This window comes from Carassius gibelio, chromosome B21, assembly GCF_023724105.1.
Source record: "Carassius gibelio isolate Cgi1373 ecotype wild population from Czech Republic chromosome B21, carGib1.2-hapl.c, whole genome shotgun sequence".
Classification (NCBI taxonomy): domain Eukaryota; kingdom Metazoa; phylum Chordata; class Actinopteri; order Cypriniformes; family Cyprinidae; genus Carassius; species Carassius gibelio.
Window position 1 is genome coordinate 16,438,941 of NC_068416.1, and position 23,729 is coordinate 16,462,669.

Genomic DNA, 23,729 nt, shown 5'->3' on the forward strand with positions numbered 1-23,729 from the left:
GTTCACATTTTTTTTTTTTTAAGTTCCTTATGAAGTAATATTAAAATACCCTGGAATTGTACTTTTTACCAAGGTTTATTTCTCACAATTTTTCCCAAAACACAACATGGTGACCAGAATTGGCTTATTTTTTTTTTTTCCGCAGGACTATGTGTGTTGTGAAACAGGCTTTAAACATGTCAAGGTTTCTGCTCATCCTTGGATTGACAGAATGGCTGTCAGAGGCTGCATGAGCAGTAATCAAACAAACTGCTGCTCTAGCTTTATAATTCACAGCTTTTTACCATATCTCAATGGCACACCGTCCTTCCCAATCCTTAAACTGTGTCTGTGCCCTTAGGTAAAGAAGATATCAGCTCTTCTCCTCTATAACTCTCATAGCCTGCTGTCACAAACACATGCGCATACACATGCAACCTGAGTCTTCACCCTCCTCCGCTCTCAGAGAGAGGCACTTGTTTACTGTGAGTTGCCAACTTGTCCGTGAAAGACTCTTTGGGGAGTTTGCTGTAAATATGGTGACAGGCAGGAAGCACTTCTGAGGAGGGGGTAAGAGGTTGCAGAGGGTGGGTGTGGATGGAAATCAAAGTGAAACCTACCTGACATTTTTTCATGGAGTTCATTGAGGCTGCCATTGGAGTTGCTATTCATGAATTTGTTTATTTCTGCTTAGGAAAGCTTCATTATTGCTCATACTGAGGATATCCTTTGAAGTTGGAGCCAATAGCCTTGCGGTTGCACTTCGGGTGAGTCCTGACTTGTGGTACTTTCCATCCTGCCTCCTTCTTTCTGTCCCCCATTGCTTCTTGAATAAGAAAATATCAGTTTTGCATGAACAAGAAACGCTCACATTTTCTTCAGAATATGATATCAAATTGAGTAAATACCTGTTCATCTCTTGTGGCCTTAGCATTGCGTCTCGTAAGGCATTGTGTGTTAGATGATTAAAGGCAATGACTCTTTCAATCTCTGTTGAATCAGTTTTACTAAGCACTGAAAACAAATCTCAGCAGGGCTAGTTGGCAGACACAGGTTTACGAAGAAATGCCTAAAATATGTTTGTGAAATATGCAGTCTCTCAATAGCAATATTTCACTGACAGTGGATGAGACAGCGGGAGATGTTAATGGAATTTTCAAAGAAGAATGCACTATATATAGGAAACAGAGAAAAGATAAACACGTCACTGGGCAGGGGGTAAGGCTGAGCTTTATAGCTAGAATCTTTCTTTCTTTCTTACACATACTTGTGTTTGCTATGAAACTGTTTGATGCAAGGTGTGAAATACAGTAAAAATATAGTTTTAAATATCAAAATCATGATTTTCATTACATTAACATAAGGATTGATGAATAATTTAATTATATGCACCATAAATATATGCTAAGTTTTAATAAAAAAAATTGCTTTTTAAAAAAAAAAAATTATTCTTAAACTGCAATATTCAAAGTCTTGTTAATTTATTTACTAGAAAAATCAGCCTTATTAGGACAAGTGAGCAGTTTCTGTTTTCTTCTCATATAGCAAATTTTGATTGTACTCCTATCTTGGAGTTATCTTGCAAACAAAATCAGACACTTGGCCATGGGAAATATTGCTCTGTGTCGTCTTCTTTTTTTTTTTTTTGCCTCTCAAGTTCACTCATGCATATGAATCCACACCTACATGGCTCCACAGGGACTGTGTGTCAGTTTAGAATTCATCATGGAATTTACAGTAAGTTGAAGGTCCTCATTAACGTCAAAGCCATTCTAAATAGAGATGGCACAGATCTTTTGAATATATTTTTCTGTGTGTATTACTTAGTTTAGCAATTCTAAGCACGTAGTTTCCCTAACAGTAAATTAGTATACAAAGTTTGCCTTATATTTGTTTACTTGCAGTTTCAGCAAACTGTCTGCACTGACCTGTGTCTGATTACTGCACATTTCTACTCCACTAATTTGAAAAATAATGACATTTTTACAGCACATTCTGGCAACAGCTGATGAAATTCTAGCTATATTATGTTATGCAATATTTAATAATATGTAATACTTCCTAACAAAAACACTGTTTCTTGGTAATTGTAAATTTAACATCACATCATATTTGTTATAATTCTAATTATATGCATATAATTGAGACTAAATATGTGCCTGGAAGTGATGCATAATCAAGGTGATTCAATTTGCTTTCAAATTTGCATTTCATCATGGGAGTTTGTGACAGCACAACATCGTCAGTTTTTTCCTCCAGTGCGGCAGCTTGCGTTCAACCGGCTGTTGGCGGTCAATGTTGCTCATTATATCAGAGTAAGCAATAACTGTAATGGAGTGGTAAAAACAAACAATTGGCCCAAGCGAAATTTATGTTGGCAGCGAGCATAGCATCCAAATCCTGTGCAGCGATCATGTTAACTGCATCACGCCAGACACTGAAAGCTCTGATTGGGCTCAAATCGTACAGTTTCAATTTAAAACATCCCAAATGCAGCCACCAGCTTTATGGAACAATTCCCCCAACGGTTTTGATCAACCAACCGTCTCTCTTCGCATAAAACATCAACAGTCGTCAGCAGGTTTGGTGCAGCTTAAATTTTATGTGCATAAGTGGACTGGTAAAGGCAGAAATAGGAATCTTAATGACTAACATTATCAGTTATTAATTCTGCTAATTGAGCTAGATTGAGTCGAAGATATTTATAGCCTGGTGCCCAAGGCCTGACCGCTGAATGTTTACCTCTGCCTTAATGTTAATGCGCCATCCCTTGAGATCTCCTCAGCTCTGCTTAGATTCATCACTCTGCAGGAGCACCACAAGCCTGGAGTTAGTCCATGGAAACACTGCGCTCCATCTACCATGCGCTGCATTGGTTTTGAAGTCATTGCAGCAAACAAGGTATTTACGTAATTGCCTCAAATTATAGGCAATTTACCTGCCACCAGCTTTCCCCTATAAATTTCTCTGACTCTGCCTAGACTAACACCAGACTTTATTAAAAGTTCTGACCCAGTCAGTAAAAGGAAAAACGCACTGCAGTGTTTAATTAAGTTTGTCGTTAAACGTCGAGCTCTTAACATAAATCACAATCTTGTTTCATCAGGGCAAATTTCTTGCTTCCTTTTGCTTGCAGCTAATAAATTTTGAAGTCAATGTCATCCTTTTGTTTAAGCTAGACATATTTCCCATTGTATGTTAAGAAATGCCATGGAGTGGCTATAATTCTTGAACCACAAAACTATTCAAACTCTGCATTAGTTTCATCATAACATGTTGAACAGCTTTTGGCATTGCATCAGATGTCGTGAGCAGATAAAACGGCTCATTAATCAAGCAATATAATGAAGATGCAACAGATGAGGCAATATGGAGGCCATGCAAACTCCAGCGATTGCTCTCCAGCTGAGTCACATTACAAAAACCCGCACGGTCTTATTGCAACCTGTTATTAGTTTTGGATGGGATTTCCCTCTAGCCTCACATTGAAATGAAATGGAAAACTATCCAGATGTCTATCTGAAAGTGCTGAGACTTCTTCTTTGCGTGCTTAAAGGTGCAGTGGATACTTTTTCAAGCCTAATATGGACACCAACAACAACAAAAAATAACCATTTGTAGGTTGATTTCACTGAAAGTTTACCTTTTTAATTTCTGTGAAAGTCACTGTGACTTCTGTATTGTTTTTTAGACAAAAGTGTGAGTTTGGGGATGGAGTCCTGGACTATCAAAGCTATTGTTTCTGTAGAACTCAAAAGAAAATATGTTGAAGATTGTTTCGGTCCATATGAAAGTTGTTTGGACCCCACTGACTTCAATTGTATGGACAAAAACAACTGAAACATTCTACAATCTTTTGTGTGTGTGTGTGTGTGTGTGTGTGTGTGTGTGTTCTCCACAGATGCCTGAATCCAGAAATCGTAAAAAATGTTGGCCACAGTTACAATCCTCAACAGCAAACATAATAAACCTTTGCTAATCTGCTTTCATGCTCATCTAAATAGTTTTATTTGAGTTGAAATATTGTCAAACATGTCTTGGTTCACATATTCTTTTACTAAAACAAGAATGTCTGTGACGAATTAGTTAATAAGTAACATTGTAACATAAGCAAACCGTGTAGTAATTTATTCTGAAGCGGCTGTATTGAAGCAGCCACACTTCACTGCTCTGTACTTCCAGACTATGGAGGGGGTTCCCTGGTGTTCCTGGATATGCTTCACGTTGAGGATGGGATTACACTCAAGTCTGATGTACGGGCCCACTGGGACCAGGAACTTGAGACATCTGTCTGCGGGAGTGGGGTGGTCGTGTGGAGTTGCCCCCCCACCCCCTCATCAGGCACCCTGACAGCCCACTGACAGATAACAGCTGCTGGGAAAGCCTCCCACCGCTTCAAGCTACTGTTCCGTGAGTCTGCAGCTTGTATCATTTCTTCAGCACCAAACTTCCTCTTTATCAGAAAGCTCTGGAATCCAGATGCAAGTATAGTCTTGGTACGAAAAGACATTTGCTCATTTCTGAAGCATTGCATTCATTATGCTGATGACATATGGGTCACCAACAATGAGGTTGCATACAGTTTTAAAATGCATTTTAATTATTTATTGTGCATTCATTTTATCACAGTCTTTTTTGTTGCTGGAGGAGGTGATTTAGAGGTTAGTTAATGATATTACATTCTTTTACCTTCTTTTTTTGCCTCAAATTCAATCTGCTGTGTTCCAAGGCTGTTAATACAGAGTATCAGCACTGTAATGCTTCACTGTTTGTATGACTCCGCTTGTTTGTTTACAGCTTTCCAGATCAGAGTATTTGGTCGGTGCGGAGTAAATGAGCAATGTGACTTTGCCTTAAATGAGGAGAGAGTTTTTTGGAAGTCGGAGTGTCTGTGTTTTTTCTGTCTACAGAGTTTCTCTTACCAGAGAGGATGGAGCAAGCATGGAGCGGGTAATGGAAAACCTGTGGATTTGGATTGAGATGCACATTTAAGGAGAGAAGGAGAGAAATTAACTGGTTGTTGATGGATACAAATATACAAACTAGCTAGCCATTTGTTTTTTTTTATGTAAGCCTACACTACTGTTGAAATGTCCGGGGTCAGTAAGATTATTATGTTAAAGAAATGTATACTTTTATTCAGCAAGGATGCATTCAATTGATCAAAAGTGAAAGTAAAGACATTTTTATGGATTCAAAGGATTTCTATTTCAAATAAATGCTGTTCGTCTGAACTTTTTTCACATTTTAAGCAGCACAACTGTTTTCAACACTGATCACTGATAAGAAATATTTCTTGAGAACCAAATCAGCCTATTAGAATTATTTCTGAAGGATCATGTTACTGGAGTAATAATACTGTGAAAGTTCACTTTGCCATCACAGGAATTTATAATAGAAAACAGTTATAACAGTTTCACATAATATTTCACATTATTGCAGTTTTTGCTATTTTTTATCATTTCAACAGATGCAGCCTTGGTAAGCATAAGAGACTTCTTTAAAGGACACACAAACATACACACCTTGTCGACCCTTTTGAACAGCAGTGCAAGTTAGATGATAACTATTTAGTCAATTTATTAAACTGTTGTGTAAATCTGTTGTACAGTATAAAAGCCAAATCATACTTTCAACAGGACTGATTTACTTATTAATAGTGCAGCTGTTATTCAGTTTCAGGCCCAAGGCTGCAAGCCGAGTGCTGTAGGTAATCGCAGACGTACTGATATTAAAGCTGTCTTTCTTGTGTGATATTGCTTAAATATATCACTTGTCATTCTATTCTAGACTTATGGGTGTGGTGTCTTTGGAGATATTGGAGATACAGCAATGACCTGTAGCTACCATCTGTCTTTTTGGGTTTTGTTAAGTGTGTAACTAAATTCAACTCTGAAATCAATAAACTGGAAGTACCCCGCCAGAAACTTGAAACACTATAGAGCAGTATATTCTTATATGGGGACCGGTCAGATGTAAATTGCATTCTAGCAAAACATTAATTGTGTAGATTAAACATAATATTCTACAATTGTTGTTTTTCAAAGGGAAGCAAAACATTTTGGTAACAATTTAGTTAGTGCTGACCAACTCTCACTATTAAAAGGGTCATATGACGTTGCTAAAAATGATTTTGTGTATTAGGTGTAATGCAATGTGTTCATGTGGTTTAAAGTACAAAAATAAATATATCTATTTTTTAAACTTATTTTCCAAATACTGTACATTGTTTTTGCTCCTCTATGCCCAGCCTGAAATGTATTGATTTTTACAAAACTCATCGGTCTAAAAAAGCAAGGTGTGCTCTGATTGGCCAGCTATACAGGGTGTTGTGATTAGATGGATGCCTCAAGCGTGTGACAGAAATGTTATGCCACTTGCCATACTATAATGCTGTGTCCCGGTGCAATGAGACAACATTTTTTAAACCCATTACAAACATGGCATTTGTTGTATCCAGCGGGGACATAAATAAGGTTTTATTAACAAAGTTCGGGAGGAGCACTTTCAGATAATTAACACAGGTGGAGAACACTCAGCAATCGATGGTAAGAGATATATATACAGCAGTCTCACCTCAATTCATTTGACAGTCTTGCAGCATTCCCCCACCGCCCCTTCTCAAAACTTAAAGTGTCCTAAAACATTTACATAATGGGGAGTACTCTGTGTTCAGAGCCCTCCCTCCGGACAGCACGCCAAATGCGCATTAAACTTTACCCCCTCAATTGTATGTAAGTGTGAACTCCTGAATTACTGATTATAATGATTTATACTGTCTTTTTATGTGTTGCATTAAATATAGTGCCTGTAAACATAAAACCATGCCTGCATTAGTGATTTGAGAAAAGGCACGCTGCTCTACATTTGAATAGTCAGTGGCAAATTCATTAAATATGAAAATGTACTTAAAGGCTGTGAGTCAGAAGAGCCAGACTGTCCTTGCAAATTTGGAGCTGCCCCACTTTATAGAAACAACCTTTGTGCACTGATGGCATTGTAGGCTACTCTCCCAGGAAACAGTCCTCTGTAAAATGTGCTGCAAAGACTCAAATATTTGGGTCGAACTGTTCTGGAACAATGTTGTAAATACAACTTAACCACTAATTTCTAGTTGTGTCCTCTTTAGGAAGGCAAAACAAAGTAGTTTCGCTTTCACAAGAAACACAGCATCTCCACGACATGGTGGCGGTGGCAACAGTACTACAGCAAGAATGAAATGCCTTTTTTCTTTTCATGAATATTTGGGCGGTGCTGTGCAAATCTTCCCACACAGTGACAGGGACGTGGGGGAATGTTTAAATGAGGAATTTTAGGAGGGCGTGGACGAGGCTTAACTTTTATAAATAATATCTCTTTGGGTCTGAGACTTTAGTCTTTGCAACTTTATGGGTCTTATCTATGCACAGCTTGTCGTAACATACTCAAATGCTTGAAATCGCATCATATGACCCCTTTAACAAGTTGCTTATTAGCATGCCTTAACATATAGGCTATTCATTAGTACTCATAAAGCACATATGCTGCATGACCATTCTACGGCCCTAATCCTGCCCAATACCTAAATTTAACATCTATTTTACTAATTATTAATAAGCAGCCAATTAGGAGTTTGTTGAGGCAAAAGTCATAGTTTATGGTTTGTTAATCAGACCTTGATTTTTAATCAAGTTTTCTGACACAAATGGTAAGCACTATCTCTTTTATGGGATTTGATAAAAGAAAATAATTAAAAATTACCTCAGAAAATCAAAATGAGCTATTCTAAGACTGCTTCTAACCATAAAGGGTTGTACATAGTGAGTAACTATGCCATATTAATGGTGAAGTTCACATCCAGTTTCAGACATATTCTGGCAATATATTTCCCTGAGATGAAGGCCAAACTCCTATCTGTCAGGATCCTCAAGCTTTAATTTCCTGCTTAGCGAGAGTAATGCACCAGATCCTAGACTGAACCAGCACCCTACAGTTAATTTATGTAAAATATTCTCTCAGCTCCTCCTTAAATTCACTTTGAAAGTCTCTGATTTATTCTTGTCAGACCCACAGAATGGCACTCGTGCGCTATGGCCATTGTGCCTCTCCATCCATCTCTGGAGGGAGTCCATTCATTACCTCTGATGATTTGATGCCTTCAGCAATAAAACCAGCATCTGGATTTCCACAGAGGAGTCGTGAGTTCAGTGAAGAGTGAGTTGTTCCATCACACCTATGTTGTAAAAAAGTACTCTAATTCTACATAATTTAAAGTTTATGGTCATTATAAACAAATGAGAATGTTTCCCATTTGAGTTCTTCATAACTCCAGTCCATACCATGAAATCTATTATGGTGCTCTGGCAGATTATAAAGACCTCCATTTCCTCGGAAAGACAGGGGTGCTTTCATCAGTGATCAGCCATTTAATAAACATGCCATTCACATTATTTCAGTTAGCTTAACAAGAGGCACGCTCGCTCTGTATCTTTTTTGTAATGCCCGGCGGATGTCCACAGAAGCAGAGCTTTATAGGAAACCCAAACGTGTGAACCGGAGTATTATCCCACAAAGCCAAACACAGTTCACTACGCCGAGCGGAAAATTTCAATGCTCAGTTGTACCAGATTACAACGAAGCAGATGCCACCAGCCATTCACGAACGAGATAAATGTGTTCATAATTACTGAAGTGACATACAAATGCCATGATGCTCAAGTGTGAGGATTACGGGGCAGAATCTCCGGCTGAGCATGCTGGGATACAGAACATTACTGACAGAAAGGAATCGATGGGAATGGGATAGACACTCTGCAGCCTGGGAATGCAGTCAGATGGCTCTGATTTCACAGCCCAGTGAACAGGTTCACAACAAACACACACAAAGTCAGTGTAAGCAGGCTGAGAGAAGCTGCTGTCCCCCCATAATTCATTCTAATTACCACCCTGTCAGGGATGGTTACTTATCAGTACAGTGAAAGCTTATTATTGCCTTTCTCTTTTATCCATTTCCCACTGGCATACTGATAGTCTCTAGAACATTTCTGGGAGTTTAGAAGCCTCGCTGGCTAACACCCTCTGCTGATTTCTGTGTGACAGGTAATTAGTATATAAAGCGCTTTATTTGAGGGACTGGGTTGTGCTGCATTTTTCATTTTAAATGGGTGTTAATTGGGAAAATTGCCAATGGTCGATTTGAGGCCTGATTAACAGGCTCTTGGTCTAATAGAACGTTTAACAGAGCTTATATCAAGTCAGGCCAAGTTGCACCAACTGTCACAGTGTGGTGTTGGAGAGATGCACAAATAAGAAGATGATAAAGGTAAACAGTCTTTAATAATCCACATAGAGGTAATCCATATTGGAGAAGCAGCATACGCAAACACGCAGTGCTTTAAGTGGGCCGGTACGCACCGGTACTCAATACCGCCACTTCCAAATATAGCTCTTGAGCGTACTGCCACCTCTCCATGCGCCCAGAACGTGCTTTTAGCGTACCGGTACTCTCATCTAGACATCTGTTTTAATAGAGGTTTTAATCCTATGTCAGCCACTTTTCAGAGCGCCCTTCATAATGCAAGCTTCCTAATCCGTCCCACCGAGAGCAAGGACTACATTACCCATACACCCTTGAATTTTACAGGTGAAAAGCGCATGAGGCGCTTTCGCCGCTGTCAGTAACAACTTAACGTTGCCGGAGAAAGCGTGTGAAATGCACACACTCAGCTTAGTAAACATTCAAATACAGTGAACAACACTTACTATGTTCTCCTAGCCTCAGACTCTGAGTACTAATAGAACATGGTCAGAATCAGATGACTCGCTGGCTGACATCCTATCAAGCTTGAATAATATCGCTGCAGTTCAGATGGGGTGACCAGAAGTCCCGAAAAATTCGGGGCAGTCCCGAAATCTAAACTGTTGTCCCGAATCCCAAATCTGGCCCTAATTGTCCCGAAAATTATACTAAAGCAAAATCTTGAATAGTTATTGTCTGATAAACATTAAAAACTGTCTGCGGAGGTTGAGTCGTCCTGCAACCAGCCCCTACTGGCTACTCATTGGCTGCAGCATCTTTTTGGCCACTTTAAGTGGGCTCTTTTGGGCCACTTAAAGCACTGCAAACACGGGTAACTCAGACAAGACTGGCCAAAGAAACACTGAATGGGATAGGATGGGATGGTCTGCATACTGTATATCAGTATTGAAATCTATCAAATCCCGTTCAAAATTCCAACAGTCGCAGATCCAGTTTCAGCTCACCTTCAGCCATGGTACAGTGGGCAGAGCTTCCCTCCACACTCTCGCACCCTTCCGCACTACGGGGGGTGATGGGCTGGGCTCTGGGTCTGTCAGAAAGATGTCGGAGCGGTGTGTCTGGACAAGGCTGCTGTCATCCTCTGCTTTGCCCACTGTGAACGTGGATCCGTTCGTCCACAGCACGAAGTTGATGTAGCTTTACAGGGACGAGCAGGGATGTCCACGGGGCATAATGAACTGAAGATCATTGACCAGTCCACACCGAAATCCCTCCATTAAACAGACGTCTTCACAGGTGGCTTTATTGCAGATGTTAAGGAACTCCTCCACATAAAGCTCCAGGTCTTTGCCATGCTGGAACACAAATATAGCCATTCAACAGCTGATTAACCCTCATTGGGGCGACATTAATAGAAGCAAAGTCCATACTTCTCATTCTTTTTGTTCCAGTATTCTGTCACGGTGCGGTGTAGGAGAGACACACATATAAGAAGATGATAAAGGGAAACAGTCTTTAATATTCCACATAAGGGTAATCCATATCAGAAAAGCAACATATACACTCACATGGGTAACTCAGATGAGACCAGACAAAGAAACACTAAACTGGTCCAATGGAAATGTGACACCAACATCTGTATTGTGACCGTATTATGTTTTTTTCAGTGCTTGTGTGATTTCAGTTGGTATATTGATAACAAATGATACAATCAACTGATTTAAACCTATAAGGGAAAATATGGATGTGTTTTAGTTTGGTAGCAGTTGCTTTCAGATGGATGTAGGGATAGAGGCTAACATTTTATTTTGCAGTGTCCTTGTTACATATTACCTGCACTACTTACAACAGAAACAGTAAAGTATGCATAAATGATATGCAACTGAACTAATCTTAAACTCTAACTCTGTAGTAAGATAGACAGACACAGATAGATAGATAGATAGATAGACAGACACAGTTACAAGCTGATGAGTGCTTTAAGAATTTTTGAACATTTTTCTCCTTCAAAATTGGTTTATGCACAATTAACAAGAGGAGCATGTATTGTAGGTATACAGCACAGGTGTGTTTTGGGACAAATGGCTCAATCCATACTGAAAAATTAAAATAAAATTAATCCTCTCAACCATCTTAACCTGGAGAAATGCACAGCTGAATTGCACAAGACAGAGCAGGGTTAAAATTTTATACCGGTACAGTGGATTTTAGTCATTTTGAAGAGGTGCATGAATGCAAGGACCTTGAGAATTTCTTTTATGTTTTTAGTCGCTGAAAGGATGTTAGTGACTTGCAAGTATAATTATCTTGTCACATGCTATATCTTATCTTATCTTTTGCAAAGATGTGAAAGTATGCTCACTTTTATTTGAGCAAAAACTAAATGAGATGAGTATGGATTGTTATATACTGTAGTGTTATGCATATGGATTTATGAATATGCATATAAAATAAATAAACATATTTAAGAGAGAGTTGTTTTCCTGCAAATGGTTTGCACGCTGTAAGCCTTCTTAAAGAAATATTAATATTAATTAATATCATATATTCCCCCCACCAAAACATTTTAAAAATCTGAAAATTTACCCTCAGGCCATCAAAGATGCAGATGAGCTTGTCTTCCTCATCAGAACAGATTTGGAGAAATTACATCATATGTTCAACAATGGATCCTCTGCAGTGAATGGGTGCCGTCAGAATGAGAACCCAAACAAGAGCTGATAAAAATGTCATCATAATCAATAAGCAATCGACATGACTCCAGTCTATCAAATAATGTCTTATGAGGTGAAAAGCTGTTTGGAAAAAACAGATTTATCATTAATGCTTCCATTGCTAAAATACTGCTAAAATATTGCTAAAAGTCTTTATCCATAGTATTGCTTTCTCCAGTATAAAAAATTCTCATTTGTATCAGGAGAGAAATATGTACAGCAAGCAAGTCAATACAGTCCAAAACACACATATGCATATGTGTATACAATACAGTGTGTGTGTATTTATTCAATTCAGTTCTGAATGGCACAGAACACTACACTTAGACATATACCCTTCTTAATCCATGAAGCTATTTATGTTCTCACTGTCAAAAAAATAAAGCTGTGTTTGCTCAGTGCCATTTGGCACAGCTGAAGCGTTTTAACATTAAGCATTTATGATCATATAGGGACTTACAGCTCATGCCACAATGGTTTAGCGCATTATTACATGTGTAATTTTGCAGTTCAGAGTAATTAGACGAGCCAGAATATAATGCTTTACCCCCATCTGCTCAACAGCATTAAAACTTCAATGCTTAACTCATTTGTCTAAGAGTTGGAACTGAGGTATGCATATGTTTTCGAGAGAACTAAAATCTGTTACAACTTTCTGAACAACAATGACGGTAACGAGGATTTTCATTGTTTGTGAATAAATTATTTCGTTTTATTGAATGAGAATTAGAAGGCTTGCAATGGAAGGCATGTTTAGAAGACAGGATAAAAGGTTAAACTCTGATTGTACTCAAGTCTATTCAGCTGGTGGAACGACTGCACTTAAGTCTCAAGGCCTTGTTAGCTTTGAGAGATGAGCAGAGATTGTGAGAAACAAAAGTAGGGTCATCATTCATTACCAGCCTCTCAGTAGCTCTCATCCTGAAACATCCCTTCAGGCTGTGCCTTCAAACACCATGCGCCTTGTTTATTGAAAAAGGGACAAGTTTGAAACAACAAACAGAGGGGAACAAATAGGATCTCAGCGAAGCGCAGAGATTAATCTTTACATCTGTGTTAGAGAACAAAATAAATTGAGCAATGACTTGGTGGAAGGAACACAAGGAAGTGCATCTGTCAGTCATCAGTCCTTAGTACAGTGGAATCAGTTTCAGGATTAAATGTGCTATTAAGAGTTATCGTGAATACCCAGACTGCTTCATTGCCTGTCTTTACACTCTATTAGCTATAAATAAACTTGGTATACATAGTTCATGGCCTCTCTTAGTGAATGTTAGTGAATGTGCTTAATGAGATTTTCCTTGGGCAGTGGTTTGTGAAATGTCACATGATAAGGAATAAGACACACAGAGTTTAAAACAAGTAATTGATCTTTGATCTTTCCATCCCTCCATCCATCCATCTTTCTATATATCTATTCTATTGATCTATCCATCCACCATCCCTCTTTTTTTATCTGTTAATCCAACCATCCTATCAATCGATGGATCAATCCATTCATCCTTGTCTCTTTCAATAAATCTGTCTATCGTTCTATAGCTATCCATCGGTCCATCCATATTTCTATATGTTTGTCCATCCATTGATTAATCTATCCATCCATCCATCCATCCATCCATTTATTTGTCCATCTGTCCATCCATCCATGCCTCTTTTATCAGTGCATCCATACATGACATCAATCTATTGATCAACTGATCCATCCATCCATCTATATATCTATCTAGCTATCATCCATCCTTTTATATATCTGTCTGTTAATCTGCCCATCCATCCATCCATCCATCCACCCATGCCTCTTTTTATCTATCCATTCATATGCCATACATCAATGATGTTTACAACTGAAATAAATATCGAAGCTGAATTTATTTGCTCAAAAACAAATGTTGTCAATTCTTGGGAAGGCAAAAAAGTGAATTTTCAGCAAGCATTACCCCAGTCTTCAGTGTCACATGATCCATCAGGAATCCTTCTAATATGCTGATTTGGGACTCAAGAAATATTTCACATTATTATCAATGTCAAAAACAGTTAATGCTTAATATTCCGAATCCATAAATGTAAATGCTTAAAGGCTCATCCCATAGACCTGGAAGTTCTGAAAATTATGATTCCCTGTCATTTATGCATACAGAGTAGCTACATAAAACGGAAATATATGTATGTTTATTTTCTTAAAACTGCCCTTAATAAGACATTTTGAAGTTTAAAACGTAAACATACATTTCCACTAGAGTGCTGTGAACCCATGCTGCCATTTTCCACATCACTCCCTGTGATGAAAGAGGCTAACTATATCTGCATTTTTCTCTTTTTTCCAGCATTCAGAGGGGCAATTTAAAGACTCTATCCTCAATACGCTCATCCCATAGAGCATGTCGATCTGCCATAGCAGTGTGTGGAAGAATTTGCAATGCTTTCACCTCACCGGGCGGAATTCTGATTGAAAGCGGAGATGGAGGAGCTTTCTCCTCTCTAACCTCTGACAGTTCGTGGAATGCAGTTTCACACTCAGCAACAAATTACTGAGATAAGTCTGAAGCAATGCTCTCCTCATGCAACGCCTGTCTTGTCTGTAGGGAGTTATTGTTATTGACCCTTTTACGGGACAAAACCAGGACTTTGGCAAATCACAAGCCATCTACTGTATATTCCCTTTTACATCCATCACCAAAAGAGTATCTGAAGACTACAGTAAGTACATTGTTGAGTCTCTAGGTCTCTCACATATTCTAAAATTAAAACAAAGTAGACAAAAACTAAGTAGTAAACATTAATAAAATAAATGAACATGAAACATTAAAAATAAATGAATAAAATAGATTTCATATTATTTTGTGGATTGGTAAATATTTTATTAATGTTTAAATAAATGTTTTTTCTTAACATTTTTCAGCCAGGAAATTATTTTGGATTCATATTTTGGAATTTAAATATTTTTTGTTCCACAAAAGTATGAAAGAAAATCATGTGTGTGCTGAATAAATGTTAGCAGAATTCTCAGAACTATCCCTGTACATTTGGTTCTGTTTTGCATTTGATACAGTTAAGCACCTGCTATTTAGCAACTGTTTTTTTTGGTGACAATTTTGTAAAAATCTTCTATGCATTATTCTGTAGCCTATCATAGACTATTTTATGCCACCAAAACAACAACAATGACAACAACAACAGCATTATTCCAGTGGGGAAAAAAATGCTGTAGGGTTATTTAGCCTAAATCAATTTTAATAGAACAAAACAGGTTGCATTATATTTGTTTGACTCTTTATTTCACCTTTCATTTGAGTGAGGATGTGCATTAGGTGAAAGGACTGTGTGATCACTGCGATGCTGCACACATCCCCTCCACACATCCGCTGTAGACTCGTATAATGAGCCTGGTGGGGGAACCAAAACCCCCCATTGAATACCGGTAACCATTGTCGAGTTTACAAGAATCTCTAATCCGAATAACCCCGGCAGTTCATGACGACATTTTCCGAGCGCACCATCTGCTGTTTGTGATTTGCAGCGGCACCAGACTGAATAAAGTGCGCGCACTAGTTTATGCCCGCGTATCAAGCGCGCTCCATATAGGCTATCTCTGGCGGATGAACTTATGTTGTGCGTGCCGCGGCTCTTGTCACTCATTCGCTGCTGCTCGGAGCGCATTCTGTGTCAACGGCTGAGGACCGATTCATGATATCACATCAACCTGAAACAGGGACAAAGCGTCGTAGTCATTTAGATAATAACTGAACCAACTCTCTCTACCTATTCTACACGGAGCGTACCTTGGGAAGCGATTGCAATGCTTCAGATAAGGGATCTCATTTGGACATTGCTTTTCTTTGGTTATGCAGGTAAGACTCACTTGTATCAGTTGCACTGTGTTAGACTGTATCCTTTCGCATCCTTGTTTGTCCTGTCGCGTTGTCTCCAAAGCACAGAAGCAGGATGAGGTAGTTTGAGCTGGTTCTTTCAATGATACCGCTTTGCAAACTGCCTCGGTTTATATCTAGCCGTCCGTTTCATTTAAACAAACTCTGTTATTTTCATCCCTGCGAAACTGGCACATGTTACCAAACTGGCACAGGTTAGGTAGGATATGAAGTGTCACATCCCTGAATAAAGACAGTCTGCACTTCTTGGAGTGATATTGGACATTTTAAGAGCGCGAAATTGCGTTGTTTATGGTTGTGTGGACATTACTGCGCATTGGCTCCTTTGAGATTTGTGTTGGGGGACAGGAAAAACAACCATCTGGTGTGTTGTGTAAACACATCGCCAACTAAGCCGTCACAATAAACAGACAACATTGATTGTGTGGTGTCTTTAATGTGTGTGTTTTCTTCCGTTGTGTTGTTCATATTCGGGATGTAACGGTGGTGCTGGCGCAGCTGAGAAGCGCTCGTGTCGAGCGACTGGAACATCTCTGCATTACCCTTGAATTAGTTTATCCGTGTGCTTGTTTGAGTAATAGTTCAACGAGAAATAATAATTAAATATGTTGTTTCGAAGCGTTCTGTGACTTACTTTCTTCAAGAAGATGCTTTCTCAGAGTGAAAGACGCAGTCACCGTTTACTCTCATTGTATGGAAGGAGATGCAATGGAAGTGAACGGTGACTAAGGCTGTCTCTAACCTTATGCCTGTGCTTTTGTATCCCACTAAAGAAGTAAGTCAGACGTGTTTAGAAAAAAAACACGAGTGTGGGTAAATGCCTGAACCGTCCCTTTAAAGACTGAAGTTACTCTTCTCAAGCATTTATAATGAATATCCAGGCTGTTTACAAGCAGACCAGGCAGCCAATTAGAAAAAGTGAAATTGTGATCTATTATGATAAATGGAACTGTTCCAAAAAATGTTTCATGTGATTGTTCGGTAATGATTCGAATGCATGGATGATCATTTCCAGCCAATCAGAGAGTAAGACTTGGGCGGGAATGAATTATATTCTGTCACCCCTCCCCCTCCCCCTCCCCCTCCCCTCCTCCCCCTACCTCTCTTTCTCATGGCAAAACAGAAGCTTATATTGCCACAGCATTAATATTATACTTGTGCACATATACACAGCATCAAAGATGTCTAGGATAAAAAAAAGAAAAAAAAAAGAATTGAATAATAATGCAAGTAGTCATTAATCTTATAATATTTACCCAGATGTTAATGGGTTTTTAATGAGATCAACATATATGCAGTGGTTTAAACAAATATGTTATAGAGATATGTTTGCATATTTATGTGTGTGTGTGTGTGTGTGTGTGTTTAAAAATGTATGCACATTATGGATATATACTGGACTCAGATTGTATATTATATTTACACATAAATGCATGGTGAAATGGAGTTGTACAGTGATAGCAGTTAGTGGTTATGATTTGTATGCATGATGCAGAGGAATGATGTTATTTTCCAGTCTGTGCTCCCGTCCCACCAGTTGCCCTTCTGTCGTGGCAGGGCTTCACAAACCTCGCAGCTGGTTTGAGCAGGTTTCAGAGTTTGTCCTGCTGCGTTTGGCAGGTTATAGAAGGTGTTCTTAATTTGCGTGAAATTAGGGCAGGATGTTAAAAAGTGCAGTTCTGTGAGTTTGTGCATGTGTCCAGTTTAAAGAGTGATGGAGTCTGTGAGTTCATGTCTAGTGTGTTTGCTTTTATATACGCTACAGTTATTGTTAGATGAAATCTTTGGAAATTTGTCCAACTTAAAGTAGTCATGACTTATGTATGACCTTATATAGATAGGAAATAATATAAATGTTAATTATAAGGTGTAAGTAAGATGTGCTTAAATATAATGTCTAGCTATGGGTAATATCTAGGGGTGGTTTCAGTTTCTCAGCCAACTCTAGTGCTGTGTATGTGTGTAAAAGAGAAAGTACATGAAGTACTGTACATCCAGAGATAAAAGGACAGAGAGTGGAATCTTGAAATAATATGAACAGTTTTAAAGCATGTGGTGGTTTAAACAATGCTTTTGAGGTTTAACGGTATAGAACACCTGCACCTGTCATTCTCTTTTTTGCTCCCTCACTGCCGCTCCTTATCTCTATACATCACTAAAGTGACTGGTTTAGTGTATAGGCACACACTGCTGTATGGCGCTGACATGTTGATGCTGCCAGAGAGCTGTTTGCATGTGCTGAATACAGATTAAATACCCATATCCTCACATCACAAATAACTGCTTTTCTTCAGGCTGTGTTCAATGTATTAAAAGTACAAAGAGCCAAATGGGGAGTCTTAAACATTGGTCTCTGAAGAAATGTAAAGAGATATAAAAGTGAAGGGGGCTTTTAATACTGTACGTGTTCCTTACCACAAGAAGAGGGCAAAGTAGTAGATGAATTAACACTTGAAGGAAAATAAAGAAACAATTGCTGGATGGTGAACATCTGGAACTCCTCTGTCTGTGGCAAGTTCAAAGCTAGTATGAAAGTACTGGAAGAGACTTAAAATGACTTGGATTTGCATCTTTTGGCTGAGTTACAGTAGCCATGTGATAAAAGAAAAAAAAATCTATATATAATTTGGTGCTTTTATGTGCAGACTTTCATTTATATTTAAGATGCAGCCTTCTGTTTTACCATTATTAGTGTTTTTTGTTTTTAAAGATAATGTAATAAAGTTCAGTTCTACATTTTTTCAGATTATTTATTTTATCTTTTTTTTTTTTTACAGACAAACCATAGCATAATTAAATCAACTGATTTTAACTCAAGGACGATTCTTTATGACACAAATGAATGGCAGGCTCTCTACTCTTATTTTTTTTCTCAGAGAATGTATGCCTGCTGAATAATTATGTGTTATAATAGAATGAATTTATCACTTCTCTTAAAAGTCTCATTAAATTTGACCAGCTATTTTATCTCTACTGGTAAAGGGTCCACCTCTGAACCTCTCCTCCTACAGAGTCCTTCTATTGTTTTACTAAGACTGACGCCAATGAAAACATAAGCGTCAGATCAGAGCTGAAAGGAATTGTGATCTGGTAAAGAGATTTGCCCCCATGCTGTAGGATCGCTGGATGTTTCATCAGATAAAAACATTTCAATGCTTTCATGCTGTACTGTTCACACTGTGATTCCTTCTTGTAAAAATGTATTAATTTTATTTTGTGCAAGCTGACTGAAATCCAATCGTCCCAAATGTTCTCCAGTTGTTTTTCCATTTTGTGCTGTTTGATAAAGATGGGCCGTCTATGCATATTAATCACTCTCTGAAAGGGGGCTCAGACTGATTTGCATTGTGTAAGCTCCGAAGGCGTCCTGTAGAGTGTTGGAGGGAAAAAAAAGGAGGGAAATGGGTTTGGTTTTGTCATGCTGAAAAGCCACCCCGTGATCCCTGCAACCCATCTCTGAAAGGATTTCTTTTCTAAAGTCGCAGGCCGAGAGGCAACTTCGAGAAGTGTAAACATTGTCTTACACCCCCACATTTAAACCAGGAACACAACTTTCTGCCTCTCTTCGTCTTCCTCTTTGCAGGCTCCTGGAAAATGAAAGTGTGTAATTTCTGCACCACCAATGGCACCAAACAGAACTGTAAAAATAATGACAACCTTGCTCATTCTTGCTCGGATAAATACATGTCCCAAACTCATGCCACTGGTTGAGTCAAGTACATGAACTGTTACAATCAAGGTCTTTGCATTGTTGAGACATGATGCACTTTTCAATGTAAACCTTTTGATTTAGCCTATTAAATGCAGTATTGAATGAATTGAATGCATGAGCAAATATGACAGATTTCAATTCACATACTTCGAGGGGAGCCTGCGCTAGACGAAAAACTGCCTTTGAGATGAATGTGAACGCTAATGCACGGCTTTCACCAAGTATTATAGACCTCCTCTGGCTCAAACAAACAGATTGCAGTTACCTTTGGTGTCTCCAGGGGAGCAGAAATTACACCCTTCACCTTTAAGGTGCAGCTTGATTAAGTCCCTTAATCCCAATGAATGACTTCATCTGTTATGTTGCAAGGTGTAGCAATGGTTGTGACATCATCCAATAGTTACTGGATATAGACTAAAGCGATTGAATGTTTCACTGTTGGTCCTCTGCATCATGCATTATTTTTGATGTTTATAATATAATAATGCATTTCGCTGAACTTTAAATGTTTTTCTAGCTATTCTGTAGGCTTTTGTTATGGTAATTGCATTCAGATGCTGAAGTCCAGAGACGTTCGTCTCCATGATTCAACTTTATTGTACCCCACTTCAAGGAATTTGGAGTAGATTTCCGGGTAAAACCACCAAAAACAAAGTCTGCGCATACTCTGAGTTTCTTACCACACTGTGTTCAAACAAGAGCAGCCCAAAGCACTTTCATAAGGTTACTGTTTCCTTCCACTTGCGGCAAGCAGAATATTTATAGGACTATTTTCACAGCTTTATTCATTCAGAGTCAACCATTTTAGTGAATGTCATGATGAAATGAGATAAAAGTGTTGTGCTAATTTTGTCATGTCAAATGACTGCCAAAAGCAGAGTTTCAGAAGGGAATATGTGATGGCAACCTGTCTTAATCGGCTTGATTTAAGCAGTTAGCAGCTCAAAATATTAGCATAAATGGCATAATAGTTTGTACGTGATCATATTGCATTTGTGCAGTTTCTGCCAATAGTTTTTGTGTAAAGATGATGCAGAAGCAAGCGAACACGCTGGTACTACTTTGTTGTGGTGAGATGTAATACTGTATAGCTAGCATGTGTGGGCACAATGAAGAGCACCAGCATATTGAAATGCAAAATTTTGACATTAAATTGAACTGTGTTTTATGTTATATCACTTTTCAGTTCTCTATGCACTACTGTTCAAAAGTTTGGGTCAGTAAGTTTGTCTTTTCTGAAAGACATTAATGCTTTTATTCAGCAAAGACAAATTAAATTGATGACAGTTACAGTAAAGAAAAAATCATGAAAAAATCTGTTGCCTCACAGTTTTTAGAAAAATAGAAAACAGCACAAATTGTAATAATATTTTTAATAGATTTCCTATTAAAAATCCAACCTTTTCTTTAAAAAATAAACTGCTGGATGCTACAACATGTAATAATATTTTTTAGAGAGCTGTAGGATTTTACGTTTGGGATCTACACCTGAATGTTCTTTTCCAGTTTGACTCGAAGATACTATGCCTCGAAGATGTCTCTAAATCACAACATTTAACCACTGTTGATGATGAAATGCTTGCCTGTGGAAGACCCAGTTCTTTTAGTTGGAGCCTGTGAGTTCATGTTCAAAAAGAACATTCTGGAATCCCTGCAAGCACTGGCCTATATCTGAAGAATAATAACCTGAGAAAAGACAAAAGAATGAGTACGGGGAGTTTGATGGCCAAAGTACAAGAGCAAATACAAAGTCGCTTTGAATTAGAAGCATGGCTTAAAGTCCAAAAAAAGCGGCATGATATGAATATTTTTAGCACATTGCTGTCTTAATTTTTATTGGAGATCTAAAAATATCTTTCAGCAGTCTATCTCGCTGTGTGCTTCCTGTCTGGTTGAGTGCTTTTAGTTTGGACAAGACTGCTTGTACTGTATGTCTCCCACTGCTTATCAATTCTGATGTAATCAGATCAGACAAACCTGATTCTAATTTAAACTGCAGAGATTTCACAGCCTTCAGGCATGTCTTACTCACAGACCACCATTCATTGCAAATACTACACCATCATAGTATTGCTGCGATCACTCTCATTACTGACAGCTCTAAAGGACACATCTGCATCTTTTCTCTCACAGGCATCAACACCATAAAAAAATGACGCCATAACCGATGGATCCACATGGAAAGGAGTATTCCGGTCTCCTGGGCATTTTGCAATGAAGTATCACATTTCAAGCACACGTATTTACTGCCAAGATGCTTTTTTGAGTTGTGGACGGTTTATTGGCAATCCGTTGCATTGTTGCCCATGCTAGTTTTCTCACGAGGGGACAAATCTATGTTCTTTCAGTTCTGTCAAAAACCTCTGTGTGTTTTGACTGAATTCTCATAGCTTTTAATGTTCATATCAGTGAATCTGTTCCCAGATAGCAAATGTAGTAGCACATGCCCTTGACATTTGATTTGCTACTTGTATGAAAGAGACTCGGGCCATTCAGAGTGGATCCAGTGTGCGCTAATTCATTTCCCGCCAGCAGTTTCCCAGCACAAAGCCATATGGCTGTTGACATAATCAATTGCTCCCATAGTAGGCAATTCAGCTGAATATGGAGAGTCTGATGTTTCCACTGTGATTGCCTCCTCACCTTTGATTGCTTTTCCTTGCTTCATGTTCTCAACATTCACCTTTCCTTTCGCCTGAATCACAGCCAGACCCAAGTGTTTCTGCCTTTACACAATTGTTGGGGAAACGGCTTTAAAACTAAAGCTGGCCAAGCAAGCTACATATATTTACAATATTTAACTACAGCCAAGCCACCCTTTTTAAAAAAGTTAACTACATTATATGTTTACAACATTATACGTTTTCTGCTAAATACTCAAATTACTCTGCAGTTCATTTGTTAAAGCAGGTTTTGTCTGAATGGATCAATGAATCACAATGAATGAATTGAATGAATTCCAAACATGGCATGGGTAGGCTAATAGAAGACTGTTAAGGATAAGCATGTTCATTTATTGACTGTACGATTTACTTGCCATAGAGCAGTGTGACACATTAGCAAGAAAATATATCTTGTTACTGGGAAAACTACTTTTTTAAGTATTTGAGCTATTGTTGCATCATTGAAAATGTAGCTTTACTGCTTTTTTGGGAGTTATTCCCCATCGATGTAAAATTAATAGGTTACTGAAAGAGGCAAGTTCAATCTAACAGTAGTTGCTGATTTTGAAATATGGTCGGTAGGTTTGTTTCTTTTATTTACGAGACCACTGAGGTGATGGTCTTGATGCGTGCTGCCAAACATCCATAATAGTTGCTGTATTAATCTTAGCCCTGGGCTAAAAGCAAGCAGGGTGTTTTATTAGCCCATCCTTTCATCTGTCTTCTTATTTTGATAGCATGCAGGACTGAGGCCTGCTGGGAGACTAACTCCTGTAAAAGTCGCTGGCTTTACCATGGAGTTTAGAGGTTTTGGCTGATAAAAAACATGGCAGCGCTCTGAGCAACAAAGGTTAAGGATTTAGACAAAAAAAGTGTCTGCAGTGTCATTTTTCTCACTCCCCTTGATCATGGATGTATGAAATTACTTTCGCTGTGTATGGAAACATTACTGTGGATTATGTATTTCGAAAATATGTTTTGGTAACCAGGGTTTTCATTCCTGCATGTATCCTGTGGGTTACAGTAGCTGAAGGGGCATCTGTTAGATCTTTGGTGGAAACCCCTGGGTTTGAACATCTGTGTAGGTTTTAAGAACAAATGAACAAGAAGCCAGAGATAACCAAAATATGTGCTCAGTTCTGGCAGCAGTGCATACCCCTTCTGAGATGCCGACTTTTCAAGGATCTTTTCTGTCACTATTTTATCTCTTTAAAGAAATAGAAGATGAACTTTCACTCTAAAGGGAAAATTCTGTCATCATTTACTTCCTCATTAAACAACTTCTTGTCTGAATGAATCAGTGAATCACAATGAATTGGAGTTCAAACATGGCATGAGTAATAAAGGACCTTTGAGAAAAGCATGTATGAATTTTTCTCCTGCGGAACACAAAAGATAATATTCTGAAAACTGTGGGTAAATGGTCACCAAAAACAAAAAAGGACGTTTTAGGAATTAGGAGGATTTGAACATTGTGTATTAACCTGTTAATAAAAAAAATAAAAATAAAATTGATGTGTTTTTGTTAGAAAAATA

The 23,729-nt window shown here is 38.4% G+C and overlaps 1 protein-coding gene and 1 long non-coding RNA gene across 10 annotated transcripts in view; both read left to right on the forward strand.

Annotated features, from left to right (window-relative positions):
* Positions 1-346: 346 nt before the first annotated feature.
* LOC127986478 (uncharacterized) lies at positions 347-5,324 on the forward strand. Its single transcript, XR_008160882.1, has 3 exons — positions 347-549; positions 674-746; positions 4,162-5,324. It is a non-coding gene; the product is annotated as an uncharacterized LOC127986478 (long non-coding RNA).
* Positions 5,325-15,391: 10,067 nt separating this feature from the next.
* LOC127985738 (neural cell adhesion molecule 1) overlaps positions 15,392-23,729 on the forward strand; it is a 227,320-nt gene continuing 218,982 nt past the window's right edge. Inside the window, exon 1 of one of the 9 annotated variants that reach the window (XM_052587845.1) lies at positions 15,392-15,779. In XM_052587845.1, the coding sequence (XP_052443805.1) occupies positions 15,728-15,779 (52 nt within the window). In that variant the 5' untranslated portion in view covers positions 15,392-15,727. The remainder of the gene's footprint in view (positions 15,780-23,729) is intronic. The other 8 variants (XM_052587846.1, XM_052587847.1, XM_052587851.1 and 5 more) reach the window with 8 other exon arrangements.